This window comes from Anthonomus grandis, chromosome 1 (assembly GCF_022605725.1).
Source record: "Anthonomus grandis grandis chromosome 1, icAntGran1.3, whole genome shotgun sequence".
In the NCBI taxonomy this organism is placed as follows: Eukaryota; Metazoa; Arthropoda; class Insecta; order Coleoptera; family Curculionidae; genus Anthonomus; species Anthonomus grandis.
Window position 1 is genome coordinate 52,701,800 of NC_065546.1, and position 18,244 is coordinate 52,720,043.

Below are 18,244 nucleotides of genomic sequence, written 5' to 3' on the forward strand. Positions count from 1 at the left end.
TGAGAGCTATTTACATCTGTGGTAGTACCTTACGTCAACTACATTGGAAAAGAATTTACTTTTATGCATGACAATGCAAGGCTGGCCACCTCAAGAATCAAGTACAAAATTACATTGGAAAAGCCGATTTTCGGGTTATGGAGTGGCCAGCATACGGTCCTGACCTAAATATAATCGAACATTTATGAGATAAACTAAAACGAAGAATTCTTAAGAGGCTTAAGGAGAAGAGTGGCTCAACATCCAATAGCAAATCTAATTAGATTTATGCCTAATCGTATGGGAGATGTTAATATATCTAGGCAAAAGTTTACAGTGGGTGTATGCACAATTTCTATGCACGCAAGTGCTAATAATCTTAAAATTATAATTTTTAAATTCTAATATTGTTTTTTTCGATTATACACTATTGTAATTTTATTATAAATTTAATTGTGATTTTAAATTTAAAAGATGTAAAAAGAATGTGAAGTAAATGTAAGTAATTTTTTATGTCTCATTTTTTATGCTTCACTTTTACATATTCTGTTTATTGATATCATTGAAAAAAAAATAAAATGTAAAATTTCTTGTAGGATCTGTATGTTCCAAAGCTTATATTATGTTTTGTCTTAAAAGAAATACTACTTCAACATGTTTACTATTTGATTTATTTTTTTTACACTTTTTATTATTCTCCGTCCTTAACCGGAAAAAACAAATTTGCAATATGCCTGTTATAGAAGTAAATTTTAACATAAGAGCCAACAAAGTAAAATAAAAAAAAAAAAGTAAAGCCAGTCAACGGTGAAAAATAAAATTTTCTCTAACTTTTATATCTTATATGTATACATTAAAACCATATATTATAAATTTTTTGTATTATAAATAACTATTAAACATCTAATATTTAGTTCCGGTAACAAATGTCTTTTTAAATGGGCGACCTTTCCTTTAATAAAATATTAAAACCATCGCAGGAAGCAAAAATTAATAAAAAAGTTTGTTAAGAAAAAGGCGTCTAAATCTGGCCACGATGTAATTAATAAAAGTGTCAAACGCAGACTGAATAACAAAAGTTCAACTCTAATTAACGTCAGCCTTTATATAAAAGTACGGAAATGGTTTAATTAATTCAGTAGTCATTTTCATTCAAGTCGTATTAAAATGTGATTGTAAATTAACGAAAAACAATGGAATATTATTCTTTAGAACTAATAGTTTGTGGGCAATATGCCACGTTATAATATAGTAAACAAAAAAAGCTGAAAAATTCATTTAACTCATGGTTGCACAGACTTATTAAGACTAGGGGCCACTCGAGCAAATCATGAACTGATGGCGGGCCGGCTGCCAGAAGTACAGGTAAATAAAGACAATAGAGAATTGATAATAATTTATTAAAATTAAAAAAGAATTTCTTAATTTGAAGCGTGGCACTGCATAGTGCTTACAATTTAACTGTAGCAACACGTAAGCTTCCAAACTTTCATTTACAAGGCGGTTTCGATTTTTTGTTTTATTATTATTTGGTATTGAAAATATTTGTTCACATGTATAGGTAGAACCAAATAATCTGGCACATTTCAGAGTTTATGCGCAACTCTTTGTACATATTTTTGTCAATGCAGCAGTAAAAGTTCAGCAGGTCGTTTTGAATGTCGATAATTTCTAACTGCATTGACTCTGGCGCATTTTCAACTGAAATTGTGAAAGGATTGCTGAATATGTCCAACAGAGATTTCACTTTTTTAAACTCGGAAAATCTGTTTTGAAAAGATTGAATCAAAATATCTAGCTTTTCTACATAACTGAAATTAATCCCAGTTTTGTTACATTTTTTAGCCATTTTCTTATAATTCGGAAAAGTAATTTCCAGAATTCAATTGTAATCTGAAAAGTGCCAGCTTGCACTGAAAGGTAGCGTAGAGCTGAGATATCAATTGATTTTTGCCTTGAAGCCGTGTGTTCAAGACATTCAAATGATTTGTAATGTCAACTAAAAAAGCCAAATCACACAACCAATTAGGATTTTTAAGTTCCGGAACATCCCTTTGCTTTTCCGCCAAAAATATTCCAATTTCTTCTATTAAATTTAGAAATCGTTCCAATGTCATTCCACGACTTAGCCACCTTACTTCTGTATAATACAGTAAATCTCCGTATTCGCGTTCGATGTCATCAAGGAATTTTTTTTAATTGTCTGTGATTGAGTCCTCGTGATTTTATCAAATTTACAGTCGAAACTACCACTTTCATGACATTTTGAAATTCAATTTTTTTAGAACATAGGGCTTCTTGGTGTATAATGCAGTGAAACCGCATGAGATCATCAGCGTTTATGTTTTTATCTTGCAGATGTTTTTTCAGCAAAGTAACTAGCTTGAAATTGACGCCAATCATCGAAGGAGCACCTCCCGATAATTTTGATTATGGTCCAAATCAGTTTTTGAACACTCATCCAAAAGTACATTGAGTGTATCAACTCCTTTGGTTTGATCTTTCAATGAACACATTTCTAATAACTCTTCTAAGGCTTCAAAATCTTAAGTAACACCTCGTATGAATATGAGAAGTTAAGCTGTGAAACTAATATCAGTGGATTCGTCGAGTTCTAATGAAAAAAATTCAATGATCTTAGTTTTTTTAAAGACAAAGACAAATACATAATTTGTCTTTGGATTGTCATACGATTCAGTTGCATTTTCTCAATTTTTTTTGCTGCTTCTGGACACATTTTCTTAGCGTCTTAGTTTTTTTGGTTAGAAATTAAGCATTGTTTTACAAAATCGCCATCATTGAAGGGGCAACTTCGCTTTGCTATCATTCGAGAAATTTCATAATTAACTTCTGTAGCTGTTTCTGGGTGTTGTAAACATAGCTTGCTGACCAATAAGCTCCCGTTTTAAAGACAACATTTTTTGCTTTCTTAATTCGCCTGTAAACATGGTAAAAGAAGGATGCTGCGTTTCATAGTGCCTTTTTACATTATATTCCTTTGTAATCACATCAGAATTCTTGCAAATTAAACAAGCGACTTTGTTATTCGACCATACAAAAAAGTATTTCTCAGTCCAAATTTTTTAAAACTGGCGATTTTCATCTTCAACCCTACGTTTTTACTAGGTCCTGGCTTCTCCATGTTGCGTTGTAATTTTGGGGGGATTAACACAGCACCTAAAAACAATTACAGTACCTACTTAAATTACCCATCCTTTTTTAATTTATCAAAAATAATTGATTAAATAGTATTCCTCAGAAATTTTAATATTTTAATACAGATTTGATATCTGAAATAATGACGTAGTTATTACAGTTAGAGAAATTGTTATTTATTTATTTTATTTTAATATTTGGCCAATATTAAAACTAAATTTGATTAAAATCGATTAAATAGGTAGAAAACACTTATTAATAACAGAGTTTTACTTAAGATTTCACAATTCAATTATACACGGTACTTGACGGGTTAACACTGCAACAAGAAATCTACGTTGATTGTGGATCAAAATATATGACACCGGCTAGTCGAGTTAAAATCTACACTAGAACTATTGCCTCCCCAAAACACTATTAAACTGCACTTATTCTCAATCACTTATTACTTTGCTTTATATTTTCGCGATTATTTTTTTCTGTTGAAACTTCACTCGAATTAAAACCGAACTGTCAGTCGCTGCGGTTAGCATGGCTTTTATACCGCGCATACGACTCTGGAAGCTTCGTGTATCTACCTACGCGAGCAATCAGGAATTGGGGACTATTGCTATCTCGCTTGCTCACATCGCGCTAGAAAATTCTTGATTTCTCTACTATTTTGAACTTTATTGTATAAAGGCGGCAAGCGATGTTACTTGACTTAGCATGTTTGGGCGCTAGATTCAAAGAGCGCGCGCGCGAGATTCAAATTACCTTTTGAACAAATTTTTTTTTGGTTTTATCTGGGATAGAATTCAATATTCATATGGCCCGCGGGCCGCGGTCTGTGTAATGGATACACTTAACTTAACTCTTAAGTTAAGTGTATCCACTAAGATTTAACTTAATTCACGAAATATCCTAGCCCTATTATAACAGATTTGAACCTATATTATTATGAAAATTCTTATCGCATCTTCACTTTTGTTGGGCACCATCATAGCATCCACGTTTGCAAAGCTGCATGTATTATGCTATTTACTATTTTCTTAGTTTTAATTGGTTGCGTGGAAAAAACTCTAATATATATTTTTTTAATTCAGAATTAAATAATTACCCATTGACCTCTTAAAAAATTTGCCTGTATGAGAATCATCAATTTAATCCTAATTTGCTTTTATAATTCTGTTACTGGTATAATGGTAAAGATAATCGGAATTATTGTGGTACAACCGTATGGAAAATATGCGTAAACCTTAATTATGAGCTTGTATGATGGGGAGCCACAAACTTTGTATACAGGGTGATTCATTAAGAATGGGCAATCTCTGAACTGGAGATACTACACTCCAAAATATTGCGATTGAGCTTAACAGGTCTTATATAAATGTTGCAGGTTTACAAGATACAGGATATTTAAAGTTGGAATTTTAATTTTAAATTTCTTAATAATTTTGTGATTTTAAGCAATATCGTCTTGAACATTGGCAACGTTATATGTTTTGACATGTAAATTACGAATTTTGTGGTGAATTTAGCATTATTTATACAGGGCGTTAGTTACACCCTGTTAGTTAGGTAAATTACAACATATCTTTTTTGCCTAATTAGTTATGGCTAAAACGACTAGAAAATCTAAAATTGAGAAGTCTATCTTTTTCTATAAAATTTTCCAGATAGACGACTGGCTTATTCCTGTTGCCGTACTTAACCGACGAGTACTGAGATCTGGATTTTTTCGAAATACCAGCTAAAACCTTTTCTTTATCATCGACGTTATATTTTATGAAGCACCATTAGGATGGTATAAATACGTTTGAACAGTTTGTGATTGGGTTGTCTTCAATTTGAGTGTAATTCTAAATACCTTCTGGCTGCAGCAAGTCCACTATAATTTGACTGAGCAAAAACGTAAATCATATCACGCATTTCACTGTTGGAATATCATTATGACGTGGCATTTTCTTATTTTAGAATTTTTTCTACAAATAATACACTCTTACTTAGTGACAGTGAAATTGTCATATTATAATTTCTTAACACGAAAAACTGATAAGTGCTGCTCAAGCCTACTTGAAAAAAACGGTAATGTAATAACGGTGGCTTATGATTCTTTACTCTGAACGTTTAAAATGCAAATAACTTAAAAACTGATAAAGCTACATGAAATAAACAAGAGTACGTTTTTTATTCAAAATTGAACTGCTTTTTAGATTTTCTAGTCGTTTTAGCGTTGACTGATTAGGCACAGGTAGCATAAGTAACAGGGCGTAACTAAGGCCCTGTATAAATAATGCTAAAATCACCACAAAATTCGTAGTTTTCATGTCAAAACACATAAAGTCGCCAATTTTCAAGACGATACTGCTTAAAATCACAAAACTACTAAGAAATTTAAAATTAAAATTCCAACTTTAAATACTCTGTATTTCGTAAACCTGCAACATTTGTATAAGACATGTTAAGCTCAATCGCCATATTTTGGTGTGTAGTATCTCCAGTTCAGAGATTGCCCATTCTTAGTGAATCACCCTGTATATAAAAGGTATAGTCACAAAGCAAGCTTATAGTATTAAAAATCATTTTGGGACTATGTTTAATACATCACAGTTAATCTAGTGACATGTCAAAGTACAACTGATTAACAAAGGAAAATAGTGTAGACATCTAATGAAGAAAACAACTGGTTGATTTATTGAGATCTCACATCCCAGCGGCCCTTCAAAACTGCAGTTTTTCAAGTAAAAGAAGAGACTCACCTAATTGTCCAAGTTTTTAAATAGCACGTGTAATGACACCACTGGAAGTCTGTAAAGTAACCACACGCATATGCGTGACTTGTCCTGGATGGAATTGAAGAATTCTTTCAAGTCTCTAATATAATGGGGAAAGGTTATCATCCCTCACCATTCACCAGCACTACAGGTCCAAACCTTGAGTGAGTCCGTTAAAGTTGCTTTCCACTTTGTGCGCTTTTGCAGATTAAGAAGATAATACCTGGAACATTTTTTAAGCTAACTTCAAAATGTTTTGAACTACGTTAAACTTTCTTCCTAAACATAACCCAAATTTTCGATTTCGTCTTAAGTAAAATTTTCAAGAAACTGGTTCCCCGTCGTTATCGATGATAAAATTTAAAGTAATAAAATAAATAGGTTCAAATATGATTTAAAAATTTAAATTTAACATATTATACGATATATGATAAAATATTACTGCACTACTCATGGTGAAGCAGTAAACAACAAACAATAACAAGCTAGAAAGTGAATAATGAAACAGACTTCGATGACAGCTAATCAGGCCGATAGTAGCGCACATTCCTAGTCCATCACCGGCATCATCATGGCGGTGCTTGTCACTCACGCGAACCGGCTTATTTGTTCCTTTAAATTCGATTTTTCTTTTTTAATTTTTGTTATATACACAGAATTTTATATCATCCTGCCTGAAAGGGACGAATGTATACATTGTTAATTAATACTCGATTAATATTACAAAAAAAAATTAACAGATAATACTACTTTTATTTAGGGAAAGTTCTGAGGCATTTACTAGGAAAACCTTTGTTAAGACTTGGAAGAGGTTTTTAATTATCACACGTCCCTTGCTTAAACTATTTTAAAAAGACAGCTATATTATGTTGCTCCCGCGTCGTGAAATTAAGATGCATTAACTTGCGTATAATTAAACGAACCTAGTGAAAGAAGAAAATTTAAGGAAGAAGTTTGGCTTTCTACTATTATATCTTAAAAAACCACTAAGAAAACACCTAAGACCAACTTTTGGGCAACAAACATAATTTTTTCTTCATTTCTTAAGGGTCCTAAATTGACTTGAGTCGCATCTTGCAATGTTTTTTGCTTGCACCATGTTTTTATCAAATGTAAGGTAAATATGTTTATTGTTGTTCGTCAAAGCACAGTTAAAACATACGACAACGCTACGCACAGTTTGTGAATCATGCTTTTTAAACAAAATCTTTCAAAGGAAAGGTGAAGTAGAAATGTTCATTACATGGAATTAAGTTTTTCAAACCATGATCATCTCTTTCGATTTTAAGCAAAATAAAATCCTTCTCTGGATAAACGAAAAAATGACACACTTTTAATCCAGTGACTTTTGAGTTTGCAAGATGGCTCTGTTTCATTCCTGGTTTCTTTTAAGAATTTACTATAATATAATCTACTTATGAAATGCCCAATTCGTGACGGTGATTTACAGCGCATTTTACAATTTTTTACATTTCGACCAGGTCGGAATCAACCCAAAGAAATCTAGTCTATCTGTACTACAACCTAAGGATGGTTGTCTCATGCATACTACGATCCCAGATTCATAAATCTATAAGACCACTTCTTGAGAAAGTCTTGCTTTAGCTTCTGGCTCTGTCTTTATGCCACAAACAATGGCTTCCGTCAGTACTGATGAGTAATAATTATTGTTTTTTCGGGTGATAGTCGCTCCTGGAGTTTTACGCAAAACTCTTTCTTAAAAAAAGACACAATTCTCTCGCTGGTCTTCAAATACATCGCTAATATCATGACTAATGACACCTAAGCGCACGTAGAAGTCAAAAGGCAAAGAGGCAACAACAGTTCTAATGGCGGACTTCAAAAACGTCAACTCCACAAATCACCGTCGCCTCCTCGAGAGAAAAGATGCGAGATGGCCAGCTCAGATGGCTGCCTAGCTGATTGGTGTAACAAAAGCGAAGACCCAAGAGCCAAGAAAAAAGAGAATGAGCGCCGTAAGTTTTCAGAAGGCTATCCCACTCTAAAATAATTCATTTTAAAAACTGACTTCTAACACATCCAAAAGTCTCTCCTCGGTCCCGAACCGGTTCTGGACGAGGCTGAGGACCCCGACCTGGGCCTAAAGCCCATCCAGACTGAGAGATTTTGGATGATTGAGCCGATAAGCGATAAACTCGAGGATGTGATATACGTCAGGAAAATAAAGCCTTCAAAACAAGAGAAAAAATTCACCAGGCTAAAGGAGGGAAATGAACTTTTTACCTCTAAACTGGAATTACTAGAAAAACAGTTAACCGGTGAAAACGAAAGCTTCCAGCGAAAAATCACTGACCGAGGTAACAGACTCGAGGAAGCCAAAAAAAATCAAAAGGACTTGATCACCCAAAATCAGCCAAAATGTTGCAGGTGCAGGCCTTTACTTAAAATCAAAACAAAATAAACAAAAAAGAATCAAAGAAGAGGAAGCGGGCATTTCCTCGCCCTCTCAAGGCGAGAAAATGCACCTGTCTGAACTCGAAAATATTGACAATAATGCAGCCCGGGGGCCTATCTCTTCAGCATCACCAGTTGCAAGCAAAGCACGAATCCTGAATAACAATAAAAATAGTAAGCATAACAGGGGCGTTGAAGATTCGAAAAACCCTCTATATAGGCTGCTAAATAATCTATCCCTTGCTTGGTAAAAGTAAAAGCTTCGAGCAAAGCATCTGAAAAGTGACTAAAGTAGTTTAAAGAGACACAACCAATTGGGCAGCAAAATATAAGTTAATAGCGGAAAACAAAATCGACATCGCAAAAGAATAAAAAGAGAGACTGAGTTTAGCGATTATTCCAATAAACTCGCAAGACCATTCACTAGACTTTTCAAGGAAAGGGAGATGGAATTCCACTCATTCGTTGAGATAGAAAATTAAACCTTGTTCTTAGGGATTTCGATAGGAACTTTAAGATTGATGATATAATTTGATGATACATCTGCGCTGGTCCGAAGACAGAACATGAAAACAATTAATGTATCTACTGGAAAAGCCTTAGAGGAACTTAGCAATTGGTTTATTTTTAGTTAACTCTACTTAAACAATAAAAAGACTAATAACATAGTTTTTCATGCATGTCATAGTCAAATAAATAGTAATATTAATTTATGTGTAACCAACGATGACCATTGTTTGGAACGCCAAAAATTAGTTAAGTTTCTTGGCTGACATTAGATAACTCACTTTCTTGGGAGTCTCATTGTGCTGAGTTACCGGTGAAGCTCGGTAGTTTATGTTATGCTATTATGAACCTTAGGGGGGTAATAAAAATTAATCAGCTAATTTGTGTATACCACGCTATTATACACTCACGAATTTTGTATTCAGCTCTGAGGCTGTACGTGACATGCACGTCAAGTATTTATTAGCCAAAAATAGATTCTTAGGTGTATTGCCGGAGTATTACCGATAACTTCCTGTAGACTTCTTTTTAGGGAATATAGAATTTTGACGGTCCCGTGTGTGTATAATATATTTGAAGTTTGCTTATATGTTTTTGAATTTTTTTATTTCTTTACTGTTAATAGTATTTTTCATAATTACCCAACTTAATAATACAGTAGCGTATAGTCTCTGATCCCATCCACACTATATGTATTTTCATTTTCTCTCTTTTAGATCTTCAGTCTCGCTCAAAAATATTATCTTCTGAAACCAAGTCATTAGCATTTTAATCAATATCTCTCTATCTTTTCCCTAAAGCTGGATTCTGTGAGTCTTTCCGTAAAATGTTGTTAGTAATATTCTTCCACGTTTTACGCTCAGCTAATTGCTCTAAAAAATCTTTAACATTTTTATTTTTCTTTCATTAGCTCTTTCAGCTTTTCCATGCTCAAACATCCTTTTTTGTTATTTAGCACCAACAAAAACGAAAGAGTTTGCCAAAACACACAAAAATAGACGAACAAAAAAACAAGTTCTCATTCCGTCATATCGACAGCATAAATAATATGATGGCTGCCAAGTTTTGGATAGAAATTCGTTCATGAATATTTCATGAAGTCAAGCGGGCTGTTATAAAATGTTCGTAAAAACTCGATATATATTTGCAGTGCACCTTTATGCTTTCAACAATCTTAATTAACATCGGAGTTACAATTTGCTAACCACTTTTGTTACTTTCTCTCCGAAGTTGCTACTTGGGAAAAGCGATTTCTAAGAAAAGAACCGCATGCCTAAGGCTCTAAAAAGAGATTTAAAAGCTATGTTTGTTAACCGTTATTCATATAATTACGTATTTATTTTTGTATTCGGCAACAACGCCATAATCCGACTGGGCAAGAGGCCGAGCGACCGAATTATTATGTGACGATCGGCGGCAGGGGATTCACGGCGCTCGCGGCTCTTCAATCATGATGTTTTTGTTCCTGTTTGTTTTTAAATAATATATGGTATTAATACAGTTCAATCGAAGCAATTAGTTTTGATCTTCCCCATCCTGGACGGAAGCCGGCTAATACATATTATGGTCCTTCATCGCCCGATGGAAGCCAGCAGGAGTGAAAGCATCGTTGAACTTCAAGGTTAGTCCTTTCCAATTTGTCCATAATCAATCCATCAATCAATTGCCTATATCGATAATTCCTATCTCGTTACTGGGAATTGAAGATTGTCTCGATCACGTTTAAGATATTTTGGTTGTTGTACTGTATTAGTGAAATATCGATATCGATACTCGTTTTTTTTTTTTAACACGTTTCATGTCATTTTGCACGTATTTTCTACTTAAATCATACAACAGCAATAGGCAATCAGATTGAGGGTAATTGTTTTCTCAAATTTTGAAAAATTAAGCTAATTTTGTGCTTTATTTTATTTCCATTTATTGCGTAATCTCCACGAATCTCGATTGGCATTTGACTACGTTTACACCCACGAAAATAAGGAATAAATATTTTTGCAACATTAATGTTTTCTCGTCCCATTTGTATAACGTAGTAACTCGTTTCTATTTACCTTTTGGTACTCGTTTAACTCGTTTTTGTTTTGAAGCTCGAATAGAATTTAAAATGTCAGATCACGAAGACACGGACTCTCAAGTCGATTTAAATCCGGAATATGATTTAAAAAGGCTTAAAAACGCGCGCGCTAATCTAAAAAGCGAACTTACTCGATTTTGTACTTTTTTAACGAAATATGACGAAAATAAATTTAATATTTTAAAAACTCGACTAAAAGACGTGAGTTCTCTATTGGGAAAATTCCGAAATATGCAAACCGAATTTGAAAACCTTATCCTAAGCGATTTTCCTGACAATTTTAATGAAAACGAAAATGAAAACGAACGCGAATCGTTTGAAGAACGGTATTATAACGCAATCAGCCAAGCCGAACAAATAATTAATTTACGCGAGAAACCTAGTCAAACGTTGCTTGTTGATTTGTCAGACAACAACGCTCCGGGCACTAGTAGCGGGAACGAAAATGTTTCTACTTCGAGACAGGTGACAGCAGCGTTGCCAAATATCGCGTCTCATCTCTCATCCTTAAAGATCCCACAGTTTTCAGGCAATTATTCAGAATGGCAAAGGTTTAGTGACATGTTTAAGGCCATTGTGCATAATAGTAATATTCCGAACGTTGCTAAATTTTGTCATTTGGAAGAGGCTTTAATTGGTGAACCAAAGAGGTTAATTGCTTCCTTGAACGCGACAGAGGAAAACTACAAAATTGCTTGGGACTTATTAGAAAATCGTTATAACAATCGAAAAATAATTGTAAACTGCCATTTAAGGGAAATAATGGAAATCGTGCCCATTTCAAAAGAATCGCACTCCCAATTACGAAATCTTTTTGATACTTTTTTAAAAAATTATCGTTCTCTTGAATCAATGGGAGAACACGTAAAAGAATGGCATACGATTCTAATTTACATTTTAGTTGCCAAACTTGATCATACCAGCAAACGTGAATGGGAGATTTATTGTAAAGATATCGTTTCTCCGACCATTGACGATTTCAATAAATTTCTTTCGCAACGTTGTCATATTTTGGAAACTTTGAATGTAAAATCTTTAGTTTCAAACAGATCTCGCGAATCAAAAACGTTTGTGGCTATCTCGAACGCAACTGCAAGCGCACAACATGGCGCACAAGTATACACGCCACGGTGTCCTTATTGTAAGGAGGCACATTTCATATATTTCTGCGATAAATTTAAGCAATTGTCAATCTCGGATCGTTTTAGTCAAGCAAATAAGATGCGCTTGTGCACCAATTGTTTACGTTACGGCCATCAAAGGCAAGAATGCCGCTCAAGTGGTTGTAAAATTTGTAAATCGAAACACGCGACTTTGTTACATCGTAGCAACACGACTGTCAAATCTAGCTCAACGAATCTCGCATCAGAGTCACCCGACTCAAATGAAAACACGGAATTGGAAAAGACATCGGTGGTCGCGAATACTTGTCAAAATATAAAAAAATCGTTTATTTTATTATCGACTGCTATAGTTAACGTACTTAGCAAAAATCGTAAACCGATACCGTGTAAAGTTCTCCTCGATAGTGGATCACAATCCAATTTTGTTACGACTAATTTTCTAAATAAATTAGACATAGAACCAACGAAGGTGAACGTACCTGTAATGGGAATTAATCAAATAAAAACTGATATCTCGGAACGTGTAGAAATTGAAATTTTGTCTCGACAAACCAGCTATAGAACTAAGCTTACATGTTTAGTTTTATCCTCAATCTCTGGCCTTACTCCACAAACAAACTTCGATAGTTCCGCGCTAAAAATTCCTTTGGAATTCTTAATGGCAGACCCAGATTTTAATATCCCTTCAGAGATCGACATGCTTATTGGTTGTGAAATATTTTTCGATCTAATTTGCTCAGAACAGGTTCGACTCGGTAAAAATCTTCCCGTTTTACAAAAAACCTTACTGGGCTGGGTTATAGCAGGGCCAATACCCTTTCACAACATAAAATCTGACTGTCACATTTCACAATGTTTTCTTTCTGAGAGTCTCGAAAAATTCTGGAAAATAGAGGAAATTAATCCACTTCCCCAGGCCTCGCTTACTAAGGAAGAAATCGAATGCGAAAATCACTTTACCAGACATACGACACGCGATAGAAGCGGTAAATTCGTAGTAAAACTTCCTCTAAAAGAAAATTTTAAAAACCTCGGTAGTTCCGAGGAAACTGCACTCAATCGTTTATATGGCATCGAAAGACGATTATCAAAAAATCCCAATCTCGAAAAACTTTATAAAGAATTTATGCTTGAATATCAAAGTCTAGGCCATATGACTAAAATACCTCGCGATTTTCCCTCGAATACTCCTATTTATTATATCCCACATCATCCCGTTGAGAAGGCTGAAAGTACCACGACCAAGTTAAGGGTCGTTTTTGATGCGGCGTGTAAAACTTCCACGAATTTGTCTTTAAATAATGTGCTAAAAGTCGGTCCAACAATTCAAGATGATCTATTTAGCATTTTAATCCGATTTAGGAAGCATAATGTCGTTTTTATCGGTGACTTAGCGAAAATGTACCGACAAATACTTATAGATCAAAATGAACGAAATCTACAGAGGATTGTTTGGCGAGACTCTCAGGACGAAAACGTCAAACATTTTCAATTAAACACTGTGACGTATGGTACTTCTTCGGCGTCTTTCTTGTCCACCCGTTGCCTAAAGCAAGTGGCTATGGATAACTTAAAGCTATGGCCGCTTGAAAGTGATATTATTAGGTCCGATTTCTTTGTCGATGACCTTCTTACGGGTTCCTCTGATTTTGAGTCCCTAAATAAAATTCGGGAAAATATTTGCAATATTCTATCACAATATGGTTTCCAACTGCGAAAGTTCCAATCAAATGATCCCAGAATCCTTGAAAACATCGATCGAAACTCAAAAGAAGAATATCTTATTACGAATGACTCTAGCATTAAAACCTTGGGTGTTTCTTGGATGCCAAAGGCAGACACTCTTCAATATAATTCTCAAACTATCCCTTTAAATCAAAGTTTCACAAAAAGATCCATTTTGTCCTTTATAGCAAAAATCTTCGACCCATTGGGCATCTTAGGTCCTTTGTCAATCCGGGCTAAACTCCTTATACAAAAATTGTGGAGATTGCAAATTGACTGGGATGACGATTTGCCAGACGAAATAACTGGGGAATGGTTGAATTTAAAAGATGAAATTTGCCAAGTAGGTTTAATGCAGATTCCTCGTCACGTTCTGGTTAAGTGTCCAAAAATAATCGAAATCCATGGGTTTTCAGATGCCAGCGAATGCGCTTATGCATGCTGCATATACATCAGATCCATAGCCTCAGATGGTAACATTCAAAGCAATTTACTTTGCGCTAAGTCAAGAGTCAGTCCAATAAAATGCCAAACCCTTCCTAGGCTCGAGTTATTGGGAGCATTAATTTTAACTAGATTGTTCGTAAAATGCCTTAAGGCTTTAAACATCGATTTTTCGCGAATTTATCTCTGGACGGACTCTACAATAGTTCTAAACTGGATTTCCAAAGAACCTAAAACTTGGAAAACATTTATTGCCAACCGTGTCGCAGAAATCCAACAAAATTCGAATATCATAGATTGGAATTACATTGCTTCAGAGCACAATCCAGCTGATATTATATCACGCGGCTCGAATCTTAAAAATCTAATTCATTCGGATCTCTGGTTACATGGGCCCGCGTTTTTTCGAAATCAAATTGAATGGCCATCAAATTCAAACATTAAGAATTTTATTGGCTCGAAGAAAGAAATTCCCGAAGTTAGAATTACATCTTTACACGTCCAAGTAACCAAATCCAAGAATTTTGAGATTTTTTCTCGATTTTCAAATTTAAAGAAATTGATTCGTACCGTCGCCTATTGCTTTCGGTTTTGCGAAAACTGTAAAGTTTTGGCTACACAAAGGAAGCATGGGTCTCTTGCTTTATTAGAAATTGAAAGAAGCGAGACGGCACTTGTAATTTTAGTACAAAACGATTGTTTTGAGGGTGAAATACTTAATTTAAAAACTAAAAACAAAGTGCATTCGAAAAGTAAATTAAAGATACTGTCTCCCTTTCTGGATAGTCGAGGTGTTATTAGACTCGGCGGACGATTAAAAAATTCCAGATTAAATTTTGATGTCAAACATCCCATAGTTTTACCTAGCAAACATCCATTCACGAATTTAATAATAGACTTTGAACATTTACGGACGTTTCATTCTGGTGCACAATGCACATTATCCCATATTAGGCAGAAATATTGGCCGATCGGTGGTAAAAGTGCAGTGCGATCCCGAATTCGTAAATGTTTAGTTTGCTTTAAAGTCCGTCCTCATAAAAGTGTATTTCCGAAAATGGGCGAATTGCCTTCGAATAGAGTAACACCATCGCGTATATTTTCGTCAGTATTCGTAGATTATGCCGGGCCTTTTGAAATAAAGGCGAGTAAAACGAAGACAAACAAAATTATTAAGGCATATATATGCATTTTTGTCTGTTCAGCCGTTAAGGCGGTCCACATTGAAGTAATTTCTGACTTAACTAGTAATGGTTTTTTGAGCGTTTTAAAGCGTTTTGTATCAAGAAGAGGCATTTGCGATAATATTTATTCAGACAACGCTACCAATTTCGTGGGGGCAAACAATGAACTAGTAGCCATTCGAAAATTGGTGGAATCGAGCTCTTTCAAAGATTATCTTGGGTTTTTTAAAATCACATGGCATTTTCTGCCACCTCGATCACCTCATTTTGGAGGTTTGCATGAAGCTGCAGTAAAATCGTGCAAACATCATATAAAGCGTGTATTGGGCGGCATACATTTAGATTACGAGGAATTTTATACATTTGCGATACAAATCGAGGCAATTCTAAATTCCCGTCCCCTAACTCCTATCTCTTCCGATCCCTGCGACCTTGAAGCACTGACACCTGGGCATTTCCTAATCGGACAACAGTTAACAGCCATTCCTGAAAGGGACCTCAAGGCCGACAAGGTGAACTATGTAAAACGTTATTCGCACATCCAACTAATGAAGCAGCATTTCTGGGCTCGCTGGAGCAAAGAATATCTACACTTGCTTCAAGTAAGGACCAAATGGAATGTAGAGGACGCCAATCCAAACATTCATGTTGGTTCCATGGTTATTCTGAAGGAAGAAAACGTTCCCAGTACGTGCTGGCCTCTGGGACGAGTTGTCATTACTCACCCTGGCAAGGATGGCATCATAAGGGTTGTAACTGTACGGACCAAGAGTGGGACCCTAAAGCGTGCTGTCAACAAATTGGCTCTACTCCCTATCGAATCAGAGGTGCGGCCAGTAGAGACAGACGAGTGACGACAGCGTGTTTTGAACTTTATTGGTTTCTTAAAGGACCGAAGTGTTCAATATTAACATATATATATATAATTTTTATTTTTCGGTACTTTAAGATTAGTTAGTTGCGTACCTATTTCTATCTTTATATTAAGAAATATCTTGTTAGTTTGACAATATTGTCTTTAAGAATTTGTATTATATTGAAAGCCTAGTCTTTCAAGAGGGGCGGTTTATGTTAAGCGTTATTCATATAATTACGTATTTATTTTTGTATTCGGCAACAACGCCATAATCCGACTGGGCAAGAGGCCGAGCGACCGAATTATTATGTGACGATCGGCGGCAGGGGATTCACGGCGCTCGCGGCTCTTCAATCATGATGTTTTTGTTCCTGTTTGTTTTTAAATAATATATGGTATTAATACAGTTCAATCGAAGCAATTAGTTTTGATCTTCCCCATCCTGGACGGAAGCCGGCTAATACAATGTTAATGAGAACATATGAAGAACTTATTATTAAGTTTATTAGTTTAATTCAATTTTGGTATCTAATTTGAAGATAATTTAATTAATACGTCATTTTTTTGACAGTACCGAATTTATTTAACATATTTCTTATATTATACTCACTTAGTGGTAGGTTTCCTGACTATGATGATTTTGGTCATATAAATGTCATAATAGAGACTACTACTAGAACTAAAAAAGGCACTTTTGTTCATTATCGATAAAATGAACCGTTTTGAAGAAAAAAAATAATTAAAGAATCGCTGGTTTATTTTAATTAAAAAGAACCATGATATGTTTTTTTTTCAGCGATGCGATAGTTATTCAAACAACAGAGAAGTTCTATTTGAATTAGTTTATTTTGAAAAAGTACAAGTTTTAAAAATGTACATGAACTAACTCCTGACGATTTTCCTCGTAGAATCCAGTTCGCGAACTGGCTATTAGATCAGCAGCGAACTAATTCAAGTTTTTCATTTAATTTCATTCAAGAACTAATTTAGCCTTATTCTTTTTACCGAGGAAGCAGAGTTTACCAAAAATGGTATTGTGAATTTACATAACTCGCATGTATGGGCTGATGAAAATCCTTATGCCGCTGTTGTTACTTATCATCGACAGTTCCAACTAATTAATATCTGGGCAGGAGTCATCATAAGTAATGTTGATGATAAAAAAAAGAGCGACATCAGAAAGTTCCATATTATTTTCTACCTAAATTCGAGAGATTTTTCACATTTTCCGAGACACCCTCTATATGGCTTCATTTGGTGTCCCCCAAGGATCGAATCTAGGACCAGTATTATTCTTGCTTTTTAAGTGATTTCTCTAGTGATCTTAAATGTTACAACTTACTGGACTTATATAAACTCTATGTTAGGATTAGTACAATATAATGAAGGATTGCACCTTTCTGTAAAAACAAATTAATATTCTGCATAGTTGGTGTGACAACAATAAATTAGAACTGCTCTATATATAAAGTCGTGGCATATACTCTAAAATGAATAATATTAAATTATAATGATGAAATATGTCAATCGTGTGGTCTGCTACTCAAACTTTGGTCTTCAGAATAAGCAAGTATGAGGTATTTGATAGTGTTGCATCCCTAAAGGTATTATTTTTAAATTCGTTCAAAGCTTAAGTATTGTTGTTTAATTTGGTATCCTATCTTTTATTTCGAGATAACTAAATTTTTTGTACCATAAAAAGTTTAATGCATATCCAAAAGAGGGATTTAATAATGGTGTTTTGCAATTACGATTTAGTATTCAATCACTAAAATTCTCTCTAAATATCTTGTATAAAATAGTTCATCATGTTGTTGATTTGCCATACCTTTTATTATCGATAAATTTTCAAATACCCCTTGGTAATTCACGATTGCAAGAAACTTTTTATTGTCAGATAAGTCGAACTAATATTGCTAAAAAATCTCATATTTATTTGATGACGATAAACTTTCATTAAATTTGATTGTTAAGTGATATACCCTTCACCTCTCTTAGACAAATGGCTGCAATCTGAAAAT

General features: G+C 34.5%; 2 protein-coding genes across 9 annotated transcripts in view; both read left to right on the forward strand.

Moving 5' to 3' along the window:
- LOC126733620 (disks large 1 tumor suppressor protein) overlaps nt 1-18,244 on the forward strand; it is an 825,690-nt gene that overhangs the window by 372,174 nt on the left and 435,272 nt on the right. The window lies entirely within an intron of this gene.
- Nucleotides 13,384-16,640, forward strand: LOC126733617 (uncharacterized). The gene is made up of 2 exons (XM_050436993.1): nt 13,384-15,879; nt 15,925-16,640. Exons 1-2 carry the CDS (start codon nt 13,414-13,416, stop codon nt 16,219-16,221), a joined length of 2,763 nt encoding a protein of 920 aa, XP_050292950.1. The 5' UTR covers nt 13,384-13,413; the 3' UTR covers nt 16,222-16,640.